The sequence below is a fragment of the Balearica regulorum genome, chromosome 2 (genome assembly GCF_011004875.1).
Source record: "Balearica regulorum gibbericeps isolate bBalReg1 chromosome 2, bBalReg1.pri, whole genome shotgun sequence".
NCBI lineage: Eukaryota > Metazoa > Chordata > Aves > Gruiformes > Gruidae > Balearica > Balearica regulorum.
This window is the reverse complement of record NC_046185.1, coordinates 160529316-160549665: the sequence shown is the minus strand read 5'-3', so window position 1 is coordinate 160549665 and position 20350 is coordinate 160529316. Positions and strand designations below refer to the sequence as shown.

The window sequence follows — 20350 nt, the reverse complement described above, 5'->3', positions numbered from 1 at the left end:
CTGGAATTTTATTACATGATCACAGATCTCTTTGGGAATGTGATGAAGCAACAACGACTAAAGATCTAAAATGTTCTTTTGTTACTAACAATCCTTTGCTGTTTTTTAGCAATCACAAGAGGCTGTTCTGCAAGCCACTTGGGTAAACCTATGTATAAACCTATAAGGAGATGTATATGTTGTCTCTGCTATGGCAATTGGGCAAAGACACCAGCACATCCAAAAGTTTTGGGTTTTTTTAAAGTTAGAAAATATTTTCCAAGTCAAAAACTGATAATACAGTAAGAGTTGTGCCACAAAAAAATTATCTGTAAAAATCTTATGAGATAACAACACAGGAAAAAAAAAAATCAAAACATAAATATTCTACTGCTGTTTAAATGCAAGGAGTTGACTCTTTAACCAGCGAGTTGACTACTTGGGACTCTACTGTCAGACCTACTTCTAATTTGGCAAGCAATAAAGCAAATGCCGTTAGCTTCCAAAACTTTCAGTAAGAACACAAAGTATTGCAGGCTGGAAAATACCAGTATCACCAAACACAGCAGGGACATTCCAGAGGCTTCAACTGTTTCTTACGGGGATGTTCCACAAGAGGGAATAACAAACTTTTAACCAGCAGATACAATTGTTATTTTTGCAGAAGAAAGGGACAGTACTGCGTCAGAAAACGGCTAACGGGACGAGGTGTTTTACACGGCCTTGTAGGGATCTACAGAAGTACAAGCAACACCAAAATGCTCCAGTTTCTAGTAGTTTAGACAGATAAGGGGGTATGCATGCTGAGGTTTGAGCATGAGGGTAATAACCACGTGCAAGAACCATTTCTCCACGGACAGAGGCGTACTTTCTTCGTCTTAAGGCGATGCTGTAAAATTTTATTCACAGCAATAAACAAGAAAATGTACAACCGCATCAGAAGTGTTTTGTTGGGGGTTTTTTGCAAGTGCTGCATGTGTTGTATTTTCTTTCAAAACCACCACTTATCTATTTTTTTCCTGTCTGAAGGACATCGCAGTGATTTACTTACTGTGATTGTTCTATGGAGATGAGAAGAAAGCCTGCGGTTATTCTTTTTTGTACATTTCAGTGTGGTTTTTGATACTTTTCATTCACATAGAACTCGCATTTGTTAAATACATTTCATACAGAAAAAAAACTTTGTGCAAATTTTGTACTGGTTATAAAATAAAAATAAGGTTTTCACTGTAGGACCATTTAAACTATAATTTCGGTCATTCTAAACACAAGACACCATATTATGGATAACCAGCTCCCCGTGATCCGTGACCAAGGAACTTCCTAAGCTATGGCTGGTATTCAACAGCACTCATCTGATTATTTTTCCATTAATTTGTTCAAGTCTTTCTGAAACCCATGTAAATTCTTCATGTCCAAAGCATCCCCTAGCAATGAATTCTATAATTTAAGTAGATGCTGAGTGCAAATGCCCCTACCTTTGCGCTCTGAACATGACCTGATGTACTCTAATTTCTGTTGCTAAACAAAATGAACCATCATTCCTTGTTCATTTTCTCTGTACCATTCACCATTTTGTGGGACCCTATTAAATTCCTCCCCAGCCACGTCACTTCAGGCTGAAGTCTTTTACCTTAACTGATCTCCGCACAGAAGCTATTATTTACTTCTTGTTGTACTTGTTCTTGGCCTTTCCTGTACTTTCCCAATTGCAGCTTGTCCTTGCGGAGAAGAGGAAGCAGAACTGCACATGGCATTTAACATGCAGTCATGCCACAGGTTTAAAAAGCAACAGTAAAAAAAATCCACACTAATGCTTTTTTCCCCTTATCCCTTTGCCATTAATTCTTAGAATCTTATTTCCTTCTTTGACTTATTAAAGCTACTGCAATTCTCGGAAGAGTTACAGTACCACTTGCTCAGGTAACAACAGCTATTTGAAAGCCGATTTTTGTTTATACAAAATTAAGATGGTGATTTTCCCCTCCATGCTCTTTTACATGCACTTCTACTCAATTTAAGAGTCATTTCATTTCCTATGGTCAGTCTCCAGCATCTTGCAGGTGGTTACCCCTTTTATTACCCTACTGAAGTTTATTTTACCCACTACTTTCTTCCCTTTCGTAGCTGACCTAGAAAAGGGTTACCTGGGCAGATGCTTATGAGACTCCAAAGCCAACCTGGTTTATACTATGATTTTAATTAGGTGGGCTGGGGTCTCAATTTCTGTAATATTTTTTCTACCGAACTAGAGAGTCGGCCTCACCACAGCATTACCAAAAATTAAGACAGGTCCATGGAACTAAAACGTACTGAAAATAGTATCATTTCCAGTGAGGAAAAGAATGTACGGCACACAAGATACACACTGCTATTTCAATATACTTGACTGGTAACGCCAACGCAAATTCCCTCATCACGTCAGCAATGACACAGCAGCAGCTGCGTTACGCATCAGGGCAATGGGAAGGTGGAATATTCTGCTTCCTTGAAAACTCCTTCCAAAACCTATTGGTGATGCTTAACAAAAGCATAGTTTGATATCAAACCTGCAAAAGTAGTATTGAATAAACAAGCAAAAAACCAGGTTGCATTTCAGAAATAACCCCCACAATGAAAAACTCGTTGAGGTTAAAATTTATTTGGAAATAACAGATTCCACCTACTACCAAATATTCCACCTAATCTCACCTGAGAGAGATATCAGTCAGAAGAAAAAAAAAAAAATCAGACTTTTCTTAATGGCCCATTTTAAGTCTGTATGATGATAAATGTTATGATCAAGTAAGCCTGTAATCATTTAAAGGCAAATATCAAATAACATCCTGTTGTGTCTGGTTTCCTTATTACGAACAAATTACCAGAACATGAAGAAAAATAGTAAGATGCCTGTAATAATAACAACAAGCTTCAGTTCTGCTAATTTTTTCAGTGGATGGACAGGTAGGAGTCAGCTGCGTAAGAAAGAAGGAACTACTCTTTTTATAATGAGTACAGGGAATATTAATTGCCTTAAAACATATTTAAGTGCATTTTTAAGCACATATTTGCCCCAAATATGTATGGAAAAAATTAATCTACAGGCAATGTCCTCAGTAGTGTCAATTCTTCCTTTCATTAATTTTAGTAGCGATAAGCAACATAGTGATGAGGCCAAAGCATCTGTTTGAAAAGCACAAAGTGGATTTTGAAAGGTCTTTGGTGTTAACAAGTTGATGAGAGCTTTTGCCATTGATTCACCCAAACCAGGACTTGCTCTCAGGTGTGTTTTACTTTGTCTTAGCAGGAGGCTCTACTCAGTATGGTTCCTACCATTGCAAAGGGTTACTGTATTTCCTCTAATAGGTAGGATATTGAGAGATTTTTTTTTTGCTCTGCAAAAGTACTTTTCAGCCTGCTTCAAAGCTGATGAGATTTTGAATTAGTCCAAAATTCTCTGGCAGCTTTTACACAGATAACTTTCCTCCACTGAGAGGGGTTTGTTTCCAATCCTTTTGTGCTTTGCCCAGAGACAAAAAGAGGCTGATTAGAGGAAGACTGATCTTCAGGGAGTTAAGGTGAAGTCCAGCAAGAAATCTACTGGCCAAGCAATGTCACTGGCTCTGACAACAACGTTACTAATGATGATGATGCAGGCAAGAAGCTATTGGTTGATAAAATCATCCAGATTCCGTCATATATTATCAATTCTGAAGTCTCTAGACACCACAGGGAGGTAAGGGTAAGCTATTAAGTACTAATTTATTTTAAGAATTGGTTGACATGGTACAGATAGTAAACAGAATATTCAATAGATTTATTATGAATTTCCCAAGAGACTCAGCAGTTAAAATAAACTTATTTCATTGCACTTCTCCCAGATCAGAGTCTGAAACTCAACATTTTTATGTGATACAGAGACAGGAAGAATTGCAGGCTCCAGGATGAGTTGGGTATTTTACAAGTGTTCTCAAAAAAAAAAAAAAAAAAAAGAGGGAATAATCAAAGAAACTAATAAATCAGCAAGAGAGACAGGGCTGGTGGATAAAGGAAAGGAGTCTGTCCTAAGATTGACAAGAAACTGAAAGTCTAATGATTGAGTAGAAGCAGTTGCCAGCACCGTTTTTTAGGAAAAAGTTGACTTAGCTCCAAACAGGTCTTTTTTCCAAAATCCAGAATTTCCTTTTTCCAATTCCAAATCCTGCTCTCTTTCCATCCTCAAGAATTCTACGTTCATTTATACCAAAGTGAACATAGCACTTGGCAGAAAATGGGCAGGGCTCAGAAATCACTGTAGTTGGCGGGGATAACAACCCATATTGAAATAATCAGAGCAGCACACAGCTTACCCTGCTTTCCTTCCAATTCTGCCTCTTTTTACATATGAGATTACAGCATTTTGTTAAGGTTAGTAACTTGTTTCCCAAACCGCATCTAAAGCAGCCGTGCTTTACCATTACAAACCAGCCACTTCAGGAAGAATTTCTGCCTCTTTTTTTGTGTTTTTTTTTTAATTGAACAAACATTTGTGTCAACATTACAAATGGAAATAATGTATAATGTTTAGTACTTACATCCCCCCTTTCTTTTTTTCCCTATAAAAGATTTGACAGCTAGAAAACACCTCTCTATTCTAAGTGGGATTATATGGGGAATCTCCTTTTTCCTCTCCCTGTGAGGAACGTTCTCATTCCTCTTGCATTGCTCCCTTCCCTAAAAGTAGAGCTCATTATACTGAATACGAAATTAGTAACATGGACTTCTCTCATTTTATGAAAATTAATTAATTCACAAAAGGGCACCAGTAATGCTAGACCCCATAAATAAAACAAAATAGAAACAACCTCCCATGCTCAAACAAACAAGAAATAAAAACCTCACACAGTAGAATTCCTGATTATTCTCAACACATAAGCCAAACAATGTAAAAGAAGCTAGAAATATGGCGACTCAAAATATGTCAGAAGTCGCATGTCAAGATGTTCAGATGATCTCATTTTGAGTGTTGTAATACTGCTATATTGTGGTTCGGTTTGCCAACTACTACAGCAAACTGTTGGCAGGTCCACTATTTGCAAGAAAACAAAATAAAAATCCTTTTCAGTCAAAGTAAAAATTCATAAACTGCAACACAAACATCCTACAATTTCATTAACACAGTTTTACATGGAGCAACAAGCTGGGGTTACTCCTTCTCCCATAACTTATTATTAACACAGATAAGCACTTACAAAAAGTTTTAGAGGCAGCAGCCTTTTCAATTAGTATGATTCTATCAAGTCACATGGTATTCAACTTTTAAAATAATGTAACTGCAATCCTGTCTCTATCAAACTGCTCAAGGTGATAATGCTCTTTCAAGTCTATTCTGGTTCCCCCGTAAAAATGGGATTTCAGCCCCATGTATTTTTACTAGGCTTCTTTTCACTGAAGAGTGCTATTTGCAAAACCATCTAGGGCTCAGCACTGAAGTGACGGTGCATGGTTTCCAGGAGCAGACCCAGCAGAGGAGTCTTTGTCTATCAGGATTTCTAGCCCAGTGTTCCACTGCTGCCTGTACTTTCAGAAATGAGCATCAGCCCTCTGTGACAGCCAGGATGATTCTGATGAAGGATAATGGACAGACTTATCTATATGCACTCCTGGAGCCTTAAAAATAATTCTGTGTGTCCCTCTCTCCTCCGAAGTAAAAACAGCTCTCAGATTGTTGTTGAGGAACTTTATTAATAACGACATGTAAGGCCAAAAAAACACAGCTACCACTAAATTCCCTATACAGTAGTGTACCAGCAGTTGTTAAGCTTGAATTTCTTTTCGGTTTGGAGGGTTTTTTAAACATTTTTAAAATTTACAAAACTTACCACTTACAGTCACATTTTCTGTCCCCTTCCCTAACTTTCATGAGACTGTTTCTACCATGTGGGATAGGAATAGTAACAAATGGAATATAGGACACAATTAAAAATAGCCTTTCTTTCCCCTACTCTGTTTTTCTACAAATAACTGCTACAACTTTTTCACTTTCAACTTTAGTAACAGGTAATTACCTACTTGTAGAAGCTGGAAAAGACTGTTCAAGTTCACTACCACCAGCAGGTTATTACCAGGGTCAGAAAAGCAACGTCAGAATAAAATGATGAAACATCCTAGTATTAAGCTTTAATCTAGACTCCCTCCATGAACCATTAACAACATGTAAATTCAACATAAATTGTAACTGAACACTCAGGACACTCCCCAAAGCCTAGAGTCTCAAGTACAAAGCCTTCACAGCATTGTTTCAGCATCTAGCAAGTAGAAGCAAGAGACCAGGGTATACAGCCAAAGCTCATGCTCCATCCGCCTGAGAATTTCAGCCGCCTCTTTTACGGCTTTCACCACTGCAACCACATTCTTGTCTGGTCTATATAAGATCTTGCTGCAAAAATAGCTCTTTTGAGGTCCTCTACTTGTTCACCACATGAATCTACAACAAGCACAGATTCTTGTCTTCATCTTTAAGAACTTCACAACTCTACCTCCTTTACTTACTGGCTACGAGAGTAATTCAACATCTCCCTTAGCTCAGCCGGCATTTCCATGCAATTGCTGCCCTGACCATCAGCTTCTGCTGTTAGCGTGTCTGCACTTCCTTCCTTCTTTACACATATAGGTCCATTTAATTAAATTTATAAACCTTTATGTCTCAGTGCATTTTTAAGGCTTATTTCTGTCAAACCGACAAACTTCCGCCAATTGGCCATGGCTTCATCCCTCCTGGCAGGTTTCATCCTTCTACACATATTCCGTCCCTGGTTAAAAACAGGCAAATGGCTACAGACATGTGCCTGGCACAGAGATGACAGTTCTTCACCATAGCCTTTATCTCGTGTGTTAGCTCATCTGCTTGTCTCTTTAGACTCTTAACCTGCCAGAATTGAAATCACAAACTGTTACAACAGTACTCGGTCCAGTACAATGAGATCCCTCCGGTAACGGAAGCATTTGGGTACTATCATAACAAATATTTACAAAAGCAAGAACAGAGATTTATCTTGTTTCCTAAGCAGCAGTAGGAAGCATTAACATTTGGTTATCCCAGTTATCCCTTTCGCATATAATCTGCTGTAGTTAGCTGAAGATACAGGTCAATAAGTAATATGTATTTTGGCAAGTAGTCTAAAAATAGCAGCTACTGCTTCAGAGCTTTTATTTTATTAGATATAGAGTTGCAAAACCAGATAAAACCCCATAACTACGCTATCAAGGCATTCCCATTAGACTATTTAAAAGCAATAGGTTTGAATAGCTTTAATTAATATAGGTTTAAATAATACAGGGGATTTTTCTTCTGTCTGCCGAAATGCACATCTCATACTACAGAATTGTAGAAATATTTCTTGTCTACAGAAGTCCTGCATAATTAAATGCATTTCTGAGACAGAAGCAATAACCAGACAGCACCAACACTACACTTTCATTACCTGTTTCCACAGTGTTTTCTGTTTCTGCTGCCTCCAAACCATCCATACTGTCTTCATCCTCCACTGCAGTTTTTCCTCTACTCCGAGGCCTGCAAACATAAGAAGGGAAAACTCTTTTAAAAATGAAAGCGCTTTTACAATTTTCAAGTTTTACATTTATGCAGGATTTAAATAATTTCATTTTGAGGGATAATTGTCAGCACTAAATTACGTAACATTTAAGCTAATGCGTGATTTGAGTCTTGTACAAATCAGAAGCTTCCTCCCCTTTTTTCCTGTTTTAGGTAACATTCTCAACAACATACACTTGAATCAGCAGTTGGCCTCTTAAATTTTTCTGATTATTCTTACAAGAACAAGACAGTAACAAACTTTTATTGATCAAAAACTACATTAAATCAGCAAGATTTTAAGATATGAGCATCCTGTTTGCTCCACATAGGAGGTAACTATAGATAGATATGGAGGAACACAATCCAAAGTCTGACCAGTAGTTACAGACACACTATAAAATAGATATGGATCCATTCGGAGCATCCTTGGACGAAATTTCTTTAGAATAACAATGACGCTAAAGCAATTAAATTGAAATATGTATTCTTTTCAGTGACACACAATATTTTGACACATAAAATAAAATGTTATGAGAGACGACTAGATGTCATCACATTAAAAAAGTCATTGCGTGAGGACAGCACATCCAAACTAAAACACCTAGCAGATTTGTTTCAATTTGAACCGAGGGCTGTCAGAAAGCAGATGGGTTTGCACCACAAATTCCAGCCCTTTTTCCCTGCCTCACTCTTCAGCGACTAACGTGGTGGGCTGTTGAGAAGCCCAAGCGTCCAGATTCCCAGCTGTTCAGCAGCCCATTTGAAAGGGAGCCAAGAGCTTGGCACCTCGCCTCCCAAATTTTCAGGCTACTTGGCAACCTGCCTGGCGTGCTGACGGAAAGCCTGGGAGACCCTGGGAGCTTCTGATTCCAAGTACACAAATTCTGAGCGGTTTGGGGCATCTCGATGGTTCCAACATCCCAGAGCTCCCAGGCAACCATTCACCCAACCAACATGCCTTGAATCGGGATGCCACGCAGGCCAGCACACGAGCACCCCGCTTGCCCCCCCGCGCACCCCCCCAAACAGAAAACCGCTCGGGTTCCTCTTTCACAGAGGACTCTGAAAGGTTTGGGTTCAGTTCTATGTTGGGGGGAAAAAGTTTGGGGGTTTTTAAGTAATTCAATCGTTCCAAAACCAGCATTTCCTTTTTTCACACAGTCTTGTTACTAATATTTAAATCTATCCACACTATTTCTGCAGAACTAGATCTGCTAAATTGGCTACAAAATAAACTCTATCATGCAATGCCTCTGGTTCTCATGGATCAAAGGGGAGCAATGTCTTTGGTTCTCATGGATCCCAGAGGATAACGTGCACAAAACTGGAACCATATTTTGAGTCTACATGTGCTGCTCTCCTGCTAGAAGTGGAGTGACTGTCTTGGGCTACCTAACACGATGACTCCTTCAAATTGTGTTGGAACCAGATTTGTCTTTATGAAGGAGGAAAAGAAGTAGTAAAATGAAGCACAAGCCAAAGCCTGAAAAAAATCAATTTATAAAGGAGCCGGGGGGGGAAGAGGAAAGCAAAAGGAAGGACAGAAGGACTTTTCTTGGCATCCATATGAAATTTGTTCAGGACAATGCCAAAAAACATGGCACAGTTTGGGTTTTTTTGCCTGGGGATACACGGTCATCTTTCCCCTTGCCTGTTTATCCATAAGCAGCGATGGGATACACATAACACACAAAATAAGTAATAGTCGTCTTAGACGAGATGGAAGCCAGCATCCTCTTCATTTATTTACCACTTGTGGTGGTTTACCCTCGGCTGGACGCCAAATGTCCGCCAAGCTGCTCTACCACTCCCCTCTTCAGCAAGGCAGGGAGGGGAGAAAATAAGATGGAAAAAACAGCCCCAAACTCATGGGTCAAGATAAAGGCATACGAGGGCTGCTGTGGGGAGAATTAACTCCATCTCAGCCAGACCCAATACACCACTTTACAAGTTTCCAGTGTAGTTTCTTAAAACCCATGTTTCACAAATATTTAAACCAGAATAGACCGCACAGCCATCAGAAGAACCTGTCTTACACTCCTCCCTTCAGCCACCGTATGAGCCCATCCACGCATACAGCGATCGGTAAGCTGGCCCGAAGGTGGACACATGTTTTGGAAGTGGGAAGGATGCGAATGTTTCTCTCGGCAGCATCTGAGATAGTCACACAGATTTATTCCCATCTGTGATGAATAGTAGGGAGTACAGCAAATGGTTCACCATACTCATTGGATACAACAGGCTCTTCCAGCAGGATCGAAGTACAGCAAGAAAAGGTAACACTCTTCTAACACTCAGAAAAACAAACCAGCTGGTAAGAAAACAAGAACATTGAGGTATCACATTTCTTGTAGTTCTTCACAACATGCCAGCATGTCAGCCAGCACCAAAGGAAAGAATAGGAATGCAGGTAAGTGAAATCACTTCCCTCGGTGCAGGAACACTAAAAAGCTTTACAGAACACAACCAGCTAAACAGGGATTATTTCTAAATCCTATGCCAATTATTCTTCTACCAACTATCCATCTGCAATGCAAAGCTACAAGTGTGTACTAAACCAGGACTACTTTGACATCGTCAGAGAGGTAAATGATAATTCTGCTTTCTTCACAAGCACCCCACTTCAGTATTCTCCAACACAACCCTGTAGGTGAAGGTCACTGGATAGTAGATGATGATGATTGTTTACGTTTATTTAGTAATTTACATATGGCTTTAGATTTTCTATTAAAACTACATATCATGTATTAAACACCAAAGTACCTTACAAAGAGTTTTTAAACATTTTGTTTAAACAAGAGCAGTATTCACTCCTTGAACTCCCTACTGTATTTTAGCAACCTATTTAACACTCAGGAAAATCAGAGGTTTCAATTAATTAAACATAATTGCTTCTTTCAGCAAAGGATATAACCATGTCTCATGTTTTCTTGCCTTTCTCTTCCCCCAAATATTCTACAAAAAGCCTTCATAATGCCGTACAGGTTTTAAATAAGACTGAAGAAGTGGTGGGAAAAATACCAGATTATATCATTAACTTATTTTTGCTAATTATATTCATTTCACAATTATCGGAAGAGATTTTATAGCCTACAAATTTATGCTTAGCTTAGAGAAAAAAAAAATCAAGTCACAAAACAGTGAAATATACACTGTACCGACAACTATAATTTAAAGTTTCCACAGAAAACACCAGAAAAGGCCATATAGCATACCTAATTGGTGCAATCAACATTTGTAATAAGGATGGATTTTTTAAATGTTATTTTCATTAAGTTTATACATTTTATTCAATAGTTTTATACAGAAAGCTTTTGGCTGGTTTGCATAACACTAGATTTTTCCACTGACAAACCCTGTATATTTTGCATTTTTCTATTTACTTATTCCACCCCCCCTTAAATATTAAGTGGGAAAAGCAACCTCTGCTCCGTTCTCCTCCTGGGACTTGACTTTTTCTTCTGAAGGAGGACGCAAAAAGGTTGTTGGGGCAAGACACCAGCGGGGCCAGCTTTTGCTGCCTTAAATGAATTATGGAACAACAGCCCGTGACTACTCCCCTTCGCTCACACAAAGCCAGACAGTACTGAACTGCAATTTCTATATTGAACATTAAACCCTCAGTTCTGCTCTAGATCTCGAAGCTCAATCCCAAACTTTCTTACTAGGAGAGGTAACTGCATCACGCCTTTACGTATCACTGCAGAAACCCCTTCAGCTTGGGACAGCAGAAGCACCGAACGCAGATGAGCCCTGTCTCCTACAGCTTGCAAACCAAGAACAAAATGTACGGCGGAGCCTGACTAGTCCAGACTCTACAAGAAAACAACAATAAATATTAGTCACTGCAAGAGGCAGTGGGTTTGGTACGCAGGCTGAACTGCTGCCAAGGTTTCCGCCGCTGGCTTTCTCGCTTGCCTTTTCCTACAATGGAGTTCGATTTAGAAGGAAAAAAGAAAAGCGCATCTATTTATGTTTAAAAGAACAGATCAACTGAGAGAAATGTAACTTCTTTAAGTGTTTAAAGCACATTCAGTGTTTCATGAAACAAAGTCAACAAAAGACAAGACTACACTTTTTTACGTATATAGGACTCCAGTTGAATATAATTACTGTCTACAATAATTTTACTCGTACTTGCATAAAATGGAGTCATTTATCAAAATCCTTTGTGACCTACTCCTAAATTTGTTATCAATTAGTTTTCTCAGCTAATGCCTGTTATTAATCTCCATCTTTAGATACACCACAGTAAACAAAAATTTCGTAATTCTTCTCTGGGTAAGCAACTAATTAAATTTAGCCCAGAGGAAAAAAAAGAGTCCAGAAAAACCCTTTTGCCGGGCTCAGCAGAGCACTGGGTACTCCCTCTGCACCGGGGGGAAGCCGTCGCTGAAGCCAACTTCACTAACACAGCGAGACCACCGGGCACCGGGGCGGCTTCTGCCAAGCTGCATGGAGAATAGCTCGGATGCACAATGCAGGGAGAAAACGGGTAAGTGTCTTATTCACCTACCAGTAATTCCCTGCTTCTTTTCTTCCCCCCCTCTTTTTTTTAAATGCATAGCATTTTTTGTATGTTTGGGGCTTTTTTGGGTTTTGTGCATTTTGGGGTGGGTTTTTTGTTTTGTTTTTTTAAAGGAGACAGCCATAGCACTGTAACCTGACAAGTACAGTGTAGGTCAAAAATACACCTTGGATCTTACTCATTCTTTCCACAAGGTGATCAGTAATGAGGTCATGGGCCAACACCTCCCGGAACCACACGAAGTAACTGACAGCACTACGACCCTCAGATGCCTGTCACTGCCAGGCTGCCAGTTTCTGATTACCCAAAAGTTATTGCCAGACACCAGTTTCTGCGAGTTCTCCCTAAGATGCTACCAACAAAATCAGGTGACAATTTATTCAGACCACCCATCAAAACTACCTCACTAACCCGGTGCATTTGGTTTCAGGGATATGAGAAGGTGTACATAGGAACCACTCCAGAGTTTTCCCCTCTTTCTCAAATACCAAAACCTTTAGATCGTTTGGGGGAGAAACTACCTTCCTTCCTACGCTTTGCAAAGTGCTGAGCGCAATGATGGTACTAAATACATAAAACAGGGCCAATAACCTTAAAAAGCAGCGTAACATCTGGGATACAGTAACATCCTAAACCAGCACAGATGTTTTGTTAAATGAACATCTGTCCACAGCCTTACTCTGGAAGATGATACAGGAATGATTTATAAAAGGTTCAATTAGTGCTGCCGTCAGCACGGCTAGTAATGAATTAATGTTCACACGACGGTTTCACAAGTGCCATCTTTTCAAGAATCTTTTTAACAGGTGTGCAAAAGCACATGCTCCCGCTATTTCTGCGCAGTAAGTCAGAAGTACAGCTGTAAAAGTTTAACTGTGCTTCAGTATAAGCTGGAATACCCCAGGTTCAGCTAGTAGCTCCATGTGAAGGGAACCACGGCAAGCAAGGAAGAATCAATTCATGGAAATATCTGTCAGGAAAAGGGTTTTTTCACTCTCTGAACGTTACTTTTCAATGTAGTCTTTATGACTTACAAGAGTTGAGAAAGTTCTACATTCAAGTCTGGATAAAATGAACAATACAGCTCTGGAAGCAAGGCAGATGCCGGCTAGCTCAAATTAATTTCAATAGCTCTAAACTCTAACAAGCCTAAAATAGTGAAGTCTCTATCATGTTGACTTCGGCTTCAAATCAATTCTGATTTAAAAGATTCTTAAGCAGGTTTTTTAATTGAACAATCAATAACAGGTGAAAATATTTTCTGCTCTTGCCCTCCACAATATTTTCTTCCGTACCTTATAAAAAAAGAACTCAGCATGTACTTTCTTCCTATTTACTTCTTATATTAGATATATGTATAATAAAGGCTGAAGGACCCTGGTGTATGGAAAAGATGTGCAACAGAATCATCACAAGTGATGTAAAGGTGAAAAAAAGTTGACCTATTAGTAACAGAGAGAAGTGAAAAACTGTAAGAAACATTTTTGTTTAAACATCTACAGAACCAGACTTATTACAATATCATTATAGAACTTGCTCAACCTTCAGTTTCATTATTAGATCTCCAAAATATACTCAATATTGCCTATTTGTCTCCTGATACAAAGAAAAATATGTATCTTAATACTTCTGATTTATAAAGCATAATAATCTTTTCATAAATTACTATATCAAAGAGAAGTGACCCCGCTTACGTTTAAAACCAAAACAGTGCAACTTCCCATCTTACATCTCCTTTAACCAGTAACGATCTAAAAGGCATTATTCATTCGATCAGCATTATTCATTCACCCAGCCTGTAACATGTTCAGAGCTGAAACTGTTTTCACAACTTCATTTTATACAGTTACCACTAAGAGCGCCAAACACCTGGAATAATTAAAAAAAAAAAAAAAAAAAAAAAGATAGCCTTTGAGATCAGGGATATCTGAGAAAAAGCATAAAAAACGCCTAGCCTCTGCTCCACCATTCCTACCTCAACTTTTCCAGTACTCCCCTGTGAAAGGGAGATTTGCCAAAGATTTCCTACGCTACCCAAAGAAATGCAAATAGGAGTCTTTTAAAGATTATTCGTACTGAATGTGGTAGATGCACCCTTGCTTTCATTTTCACGTACAGTCACTGTTGACAAAAAGCAAGCTAATACAAGGGAAATCCACTGATGAACGCAGAGCTCTTGAAGAAAAAAGGCTGTCCTGAGACAAGTTCTGAGTAAAATATCGTGTGTCAGAACAAATTTGCATTGCACAGTTCTAACAACAATTTAAAGGCGAAATGAATTAGTACTCTTAAGTAAATGTGAAGTTTGGGTTATCTGTATTTTCGACTGTTCTTGCACAAGTTACCTGTATTAGGCGGGCTCTCAGGCCAACATTGGAGCAAAATTACTTTCTATGGGAGACTGAGAAAAGGCAAATAGGACGTCCTGCCAGCAGACACTCGTCACAACTGTCTACCCGAATCAAGAGGCATAATTACTGGAACAGGAATGTCAGCTCACTGTTGGAAAATCTTAATCTCAACTCAGTTTTGCAGAAGACCACCTATCCAGGAGCCTGAAGCTACTCTGTTGGGTGATGAGGTTGGTCTGGCCAAAGTGACTGTCTTCAGCGTTTTCTCTGCTCAGTTTGAGTCCATAACTGCTCTTTTAAAAGATCAAGCAGATGAAGACCAAGCTATCCAAGCTGAAACAGAGCCTTACTAACAAGACCATGAAATCTTCTTCCCAAATTGTTACCCATTTAGGAACATCCTCAGTGGGACAGCAAGAGAGATATAGGGAGCATCACAGCTCCCAAGGACCAAACTAGGAGGAATCATTATCGGTAACAGTTGCAGACGTGTGAAATAATAAACTTTTCACGTGAGCCCATAAAATACCCATGGTGTCACAGCTCTGCTACAGCCAGTTACGGACTGAAACACTGAGGTTAGGGCTACTGCACTGCGATGTACTTCTGCATACCTTTTTGCGATACCAGTACATGAGAAAATCTGATGTTAAAAGCATGAAGCCAGGTTGCCTGACCTACATGTATGGACTATTCAGATTTGGAGACAGTTCGAGTAAGAGTGAGAAATCATACAAAAGGTTTTCAGATCTTTCAGCTTTTTCCTTTTCAAACTGACTGTTTAGACATCTATAAATTCTGTAAGCGAAAATTACATTTAGTCAAATATCTGTCACATTAACTCAGCAACTTACAGCATCAAAAACTGCTACAGGTTCTTATTTCTCAAGAACTACCTTCCCACCGATAGGTACTCTCATTGTCTGACTTGCAGTTTATAGTTTTAGTTCTGTAACACAAAACACATTACATGCAGACCTTAACCATTATACACATTTCAGAAATAATTATATTACAAAACAATTTCTGATGCAATTACAATCTTCCAACACATTACATATTCGCGGTTTTGCACAAAGTACATCCTTTACATATTCATTACCAATGCACTTAGCCACAATCACTATCAAAATGATGCAAACCAGCATACCAGAATTTCAGCACTTGCACTATTTTTCAAAATCTTTTCTGGAACTAAATTAGACAAATCTTTGGGAGCACCAGCAGCTACAAGTAGAGCCATCTGCATGTTTCCAACCCCAGCTAGGTCTATGTATCTATCTACCTGGCTCCAGACTTTGTAATGACTATATTCTTGCGATTCCTCCGGACAACAGTTCACGTGAGGCTCTTCAATGAATTTGCTGAGCGATGCTTATCAAGAGGAACTTGCTAAACAATGCTTATCAAGACCACTGAATGATTTCACACATTCTGTCTTTACAGGCAAGGAGAATGAAATGGCAACACTAACACCTGAGAGACCACTGACATTGTCAAAACCACAAATCTTCTAACCTTTGCAAGAGTTTCATGTGTGCACCTGCACCATCAAACACTGTACTTGTCCACGCTTCTCCTTCCTTCAAGTAAACAAAACTCTATCAAAATATGCTACTGCATCAAACACTGTCTTTTCTTGACAGGGAGCGTAAGCATCCACTTCCATCAGAACACAAGATTTGTTTCTCCATGACGACGGCTATGGCAAGTTTTAACTCCTCCAACCTTTTGCAGCCATGATGCCCAAAATTTTTTACCCACAACAGGACCAAGCTCATGTCTTTTTTAAGAAGCTACTTGCTCTTTCATACATTGCAGGGTTTGCCTGCTACTCTATTCTGAATAAAGGTGGCAATACAATGGTAAGGACTGTAATTCTCATATGCCTGGTGATTTCAAGATCCCGTACATAAAATTCAGCGGATCTGAGTCATCATGCATGAGAAACAGCTGCCAAGTACTTGGAACTTGGTGGAAGTTTTGGTCTCTGTGAACAGATTTCTGTAATTTTAGCACCATTAATTAAGAGTCATTTTCAAAGATTTCCTTTTGAAACTTTGCAGTCTGCTGGAGTCTTACCACAGTAAGACTGTGAAGATTCTTTCAAAATGCATTTGTCTGCTTATGTTAAATATTCTCACTGGATATATCAAGCGCAGGTGCAGACTGTGCTGCCTGCCGTAATAACCCAGCCACACGGACTGCAGGTATACAAACAACCAAATGATCTAATACTAAATTTTTGCTCAAAAATTTGTTTTTATACCCAGAAGGTACAGTCTGCATACAGTGATCACAAAGAGCTCTAACCACTGCTTTTATTCATTGTTAATTCAGTAGGATACTCAAAAAAGGATGCAAATATTCGACTCTTACCTAGTATATTCATTTAAGACAAACTAAACCCCACTCACACAGCATTGTTTTGAAAGGTTTCCAGATCTTACATCTATTAAAATGCATCAGTCAACTCAGAACATCTCATGCTTTCTCATCGAATAAAGCTCAGTATCTCCTGTCTCAAATCAATTTGTCTTTAGACCTAATAGCAAACATGTCTTCTTGTAGATTATATGGAAAATAACTCCATTCATTCTTATGCTTTTGAAATATTTCTGATCCCATCAATATCACAAAACCACTCCACCTGTCTGTCCCTCAGATGGGTGCTACAGGATTCCCCAAGAAAGGCATCTGTCCTCCAATTTCACCTGAGCTTCTTTTTACAAAAGGCGATGAACAACCTACGGCAACAGTACCCGTGTATTTTCCTATCGCTTCCCCCAACATGTATCTAAGCTTAAACTAGAAGGACCGGGACACAAAAGGAATGGCAGTACCCAAAGTGATGTAAATAACCTGCTTTTATGCAAGATGCTGCCCTAGAACACATTAGGTAGAACTTTCTTAATAATACCCAAATTAACTGATGGCATCTAAGAAAAGGAGTTCTTGCACGTTAACTACAGTTTGTCATTACCAATCTAAAATGGATTTAGACAGGAAAAAACACAACAGAAATGAATCTCATATCACCACATATCTTTTCCATCTGTTAGCACCCTTAGTGCTCCTTATAAAGGAATGCATTTTTATTTCAGATAATGTCAACAAGTATTAAGAAATATTTTTCTTTCAATAAAACTGCTAAACCTAGGAAAGCCAAAGGGAAAAACACAAGATCTGCTTGCTAATTAAAAATCCATTAAAACTTAGGCTTGGAACTGAGGCTTGGAAAACCTCAGAAGAATAAAAATAGACCTAAAAAGAAAATGGGCAATGTAATCAGATGGGTGTCAGTGTAAATTTATAATTCACATGGATTGTTTTTCTTTTAACAAAATTGTTTTCAAACTAGAAGTAAATCCTAAAAGCCAGATCATGGAAACTATTTTTATACCAGAGTAAATAAAACTCTGGAAATACTATTGTGAAATATAAACAACAATACAAGTAGCATAACAAGCAATGCTCCGAAGTGCAGTCACAACTGACACAAGCCGTGAAACATGTTTAAAAGCTTCTGTATAAACAGACATATCAATCTCCAGGGGCATGAATAAAGCCGAAATGCTGCATTCCACTAAACAAAGCTGTCCACCACTTTTCTTCCATCTCTGAAGAGGATTCTTCTAACCTGGAGACACAAATTGGTCTTTTGACAATTACAGATAAATTACAGAGAGTCCCACATAATAGAGAACTCCTAAACTTCTGTTCAAAGGACTGTTAAATCGTCACCTTTATTTGGGACAACGATCGTTGCTGTACAGCAACGTACTCAAAATTGCACCTCTTCTTATTTGAGACCACTACAAACCATACCAAGCTGCTTTCTGCATTTTTTCATGTCAGTCTTCTGCCCATTAAAATTAAACATAGGAATTCACAGTATTTTTTTTGTTATTATTATCCCCTCACTTCTTTAATACTTCCTTAAAGAAAAAAAAAGAAGAAAAAAAAAAAAGGTAAGGTAATAAATAGATGGGTTTTCTAGCACTTGATGCTAGAGGTGTTCTACTACCTGATCATCATCTTCACACCCCCCAGCATCAGCTGGGATCAGGCTGTGACAGAACTGCTACCAAAAGAACGATCTACTGCTCAGCCTACGTCATACGATACAGGTCAGAGTTATAAACAAAATTGTATCTGTGTCACACGATAGGGGCACATATCCAGCGAACCTTGTTACAGCAACTACTACAATGGAAGTCATCCAAGAGGACCAACTGATACCTCCAGGTCAAGTTCCTTTGAGGCCATCATCCAAGGACACACAAGCAGTAAGCTTACTCCATTTTTGCCCTGCAAGTTGCAAAAGGTCCTCAAGTTCTGAGACCTCTCTCCAGTTCCACAGATAACCTCAAGTTTAAACAGACAAGAAAACAGGTTTTTAAGGTAATAGGAAATTGATTTCCAAAACTTAATGTTCAGAATGGAGAAAATGCCAAAAATGTTCAACTTTCAAACACGCTGACTTGAAGACATACACGTAATGTTAGAAGAAAGTTTAAAAATTAACACAGATTTAATGTATATCCAGCAAAACACAGCTCAGTTATCCTATTTCATTTATTGGAGGTCCACAAACATTTGTGCTGGAGGCAGCCAAGGGAGAAAAGCAATGACAGGAAAAAGTAGCTAGAGAATGACGAATGAAGCGAGTGAAGCTTCTTTTGGTGACGATGTAAGGTACGCCATCTGAAAGGATTTGGAAATTACAATCTGAATCACTCGCTTCATAACTGTTTTCAGAAGCCACCAGAACAACAGTAATGAAGATAATCTGAAGTGATACTGAAGCTGATTTATAATGGGACTATTTGTATATTTACCTAATCTTTTCTGAGCACAGACCTTCTGGAATGACAGCTTCTTAGATATTTATACTTTTATTTCAGCTTGCTTTTTACATATACACATATGCTCCTAATTAACATTTACAGCATGAAAGCTCAGTTCTACTCACCAGACCACACAGCCTCAAAAATTATCTTAATGAAACCTTTCCGAAATACTTCCAGGTATCAAAAGCTGGCAGAGCAGCTAGACAGCTATACTTGCAACCACTCACGAAGATGACATGGCCAAGGGAAGCACTTACAGCTAGGTGTAACTTACAGCAGTCCTAAAGCTACTCAGATTGACCCAAGTTCTGTCTTGGTATCATGACAGAACAGAGCAGAGGCTAGTTCAATTTGGTGACACACAAATTTCAGCACTAAAATCATTAATTTTTGTCACAGTATTACTTCTGCTTTTTTTTTCCTCTGTATTTTTGCACACTGAAATTTCTCCTTGAAGTACCTGAAAGCCTTCATGATGACAAAAGAACTACAATTGAGATATACTATGTCCTCAGAAACTTAGAAACCATTTGTCTTTCACAATCAATGTATTAAAGATTACATTTGAAAAGAATCTTCGACCAGAAAGCTGTTCAACATTTATTACACCATCCATGAAAGAGCTGCTAAAGAGAGTGCTATCAAAACAGAAGTCCGACTGCTCTCAAACTCACTGAATGCAATGCCAGAATCATTATCCACACGAGTCTAATATCCATAAATATCACTCAATAACCATAATTGATTGAAGCCCATCTTTCAGAAAGGCACTCACTTTGCCATACCCTTTGTCATATGTTCCTCCTTATGAATCTGTGCTCATTTCCTATGTGAACTTCTCTGGTTTTGGTTTGCAACCACTGGCTCTGGTTGTACGTTTTCCTGTTACATTAGGGAACCCTGAAGAACTCAGTATTTTCTCCACTGGAGATATTATCCACTGTAATCAAGCTACTACTCAGTTTTAGAGTTTGGATTCCCCATCCTCCCAGATTGAGCACCTTTACCTTTCTCACCAAGGAATTTTCTCCAAGCTTTCTACAATCTTTGGTCCACTTTGTGACTTTTTGCCAACATTTTCTTC

General features: G+C 38.7%; 1 protein-coding gene across 23 annotated transcripts in view; it reads right to left on the bottom strand.

The window, feature by feature from the left end:
* Positions 1–20350, bottom strand: part of KMT2C (lysine methyltransferase 2C) — a 199020-nt gene that overhangs the window by 141476 nt on the left and 37194 nt on the right. For all 23 annotated transcript variants that reach the window (XM_075746661.1, XM_075746669.1, XM_075746670.1 and 20 more), the window contains one exon: positions 7422–7510. In XM_075746661.1, the coding sequence (XP_075602776.1) occupies positions 7422–7510 (89 nt within the window). The remainder of the gene's footprint in view (positions 1–7421; positions 7511–20350) is intronic.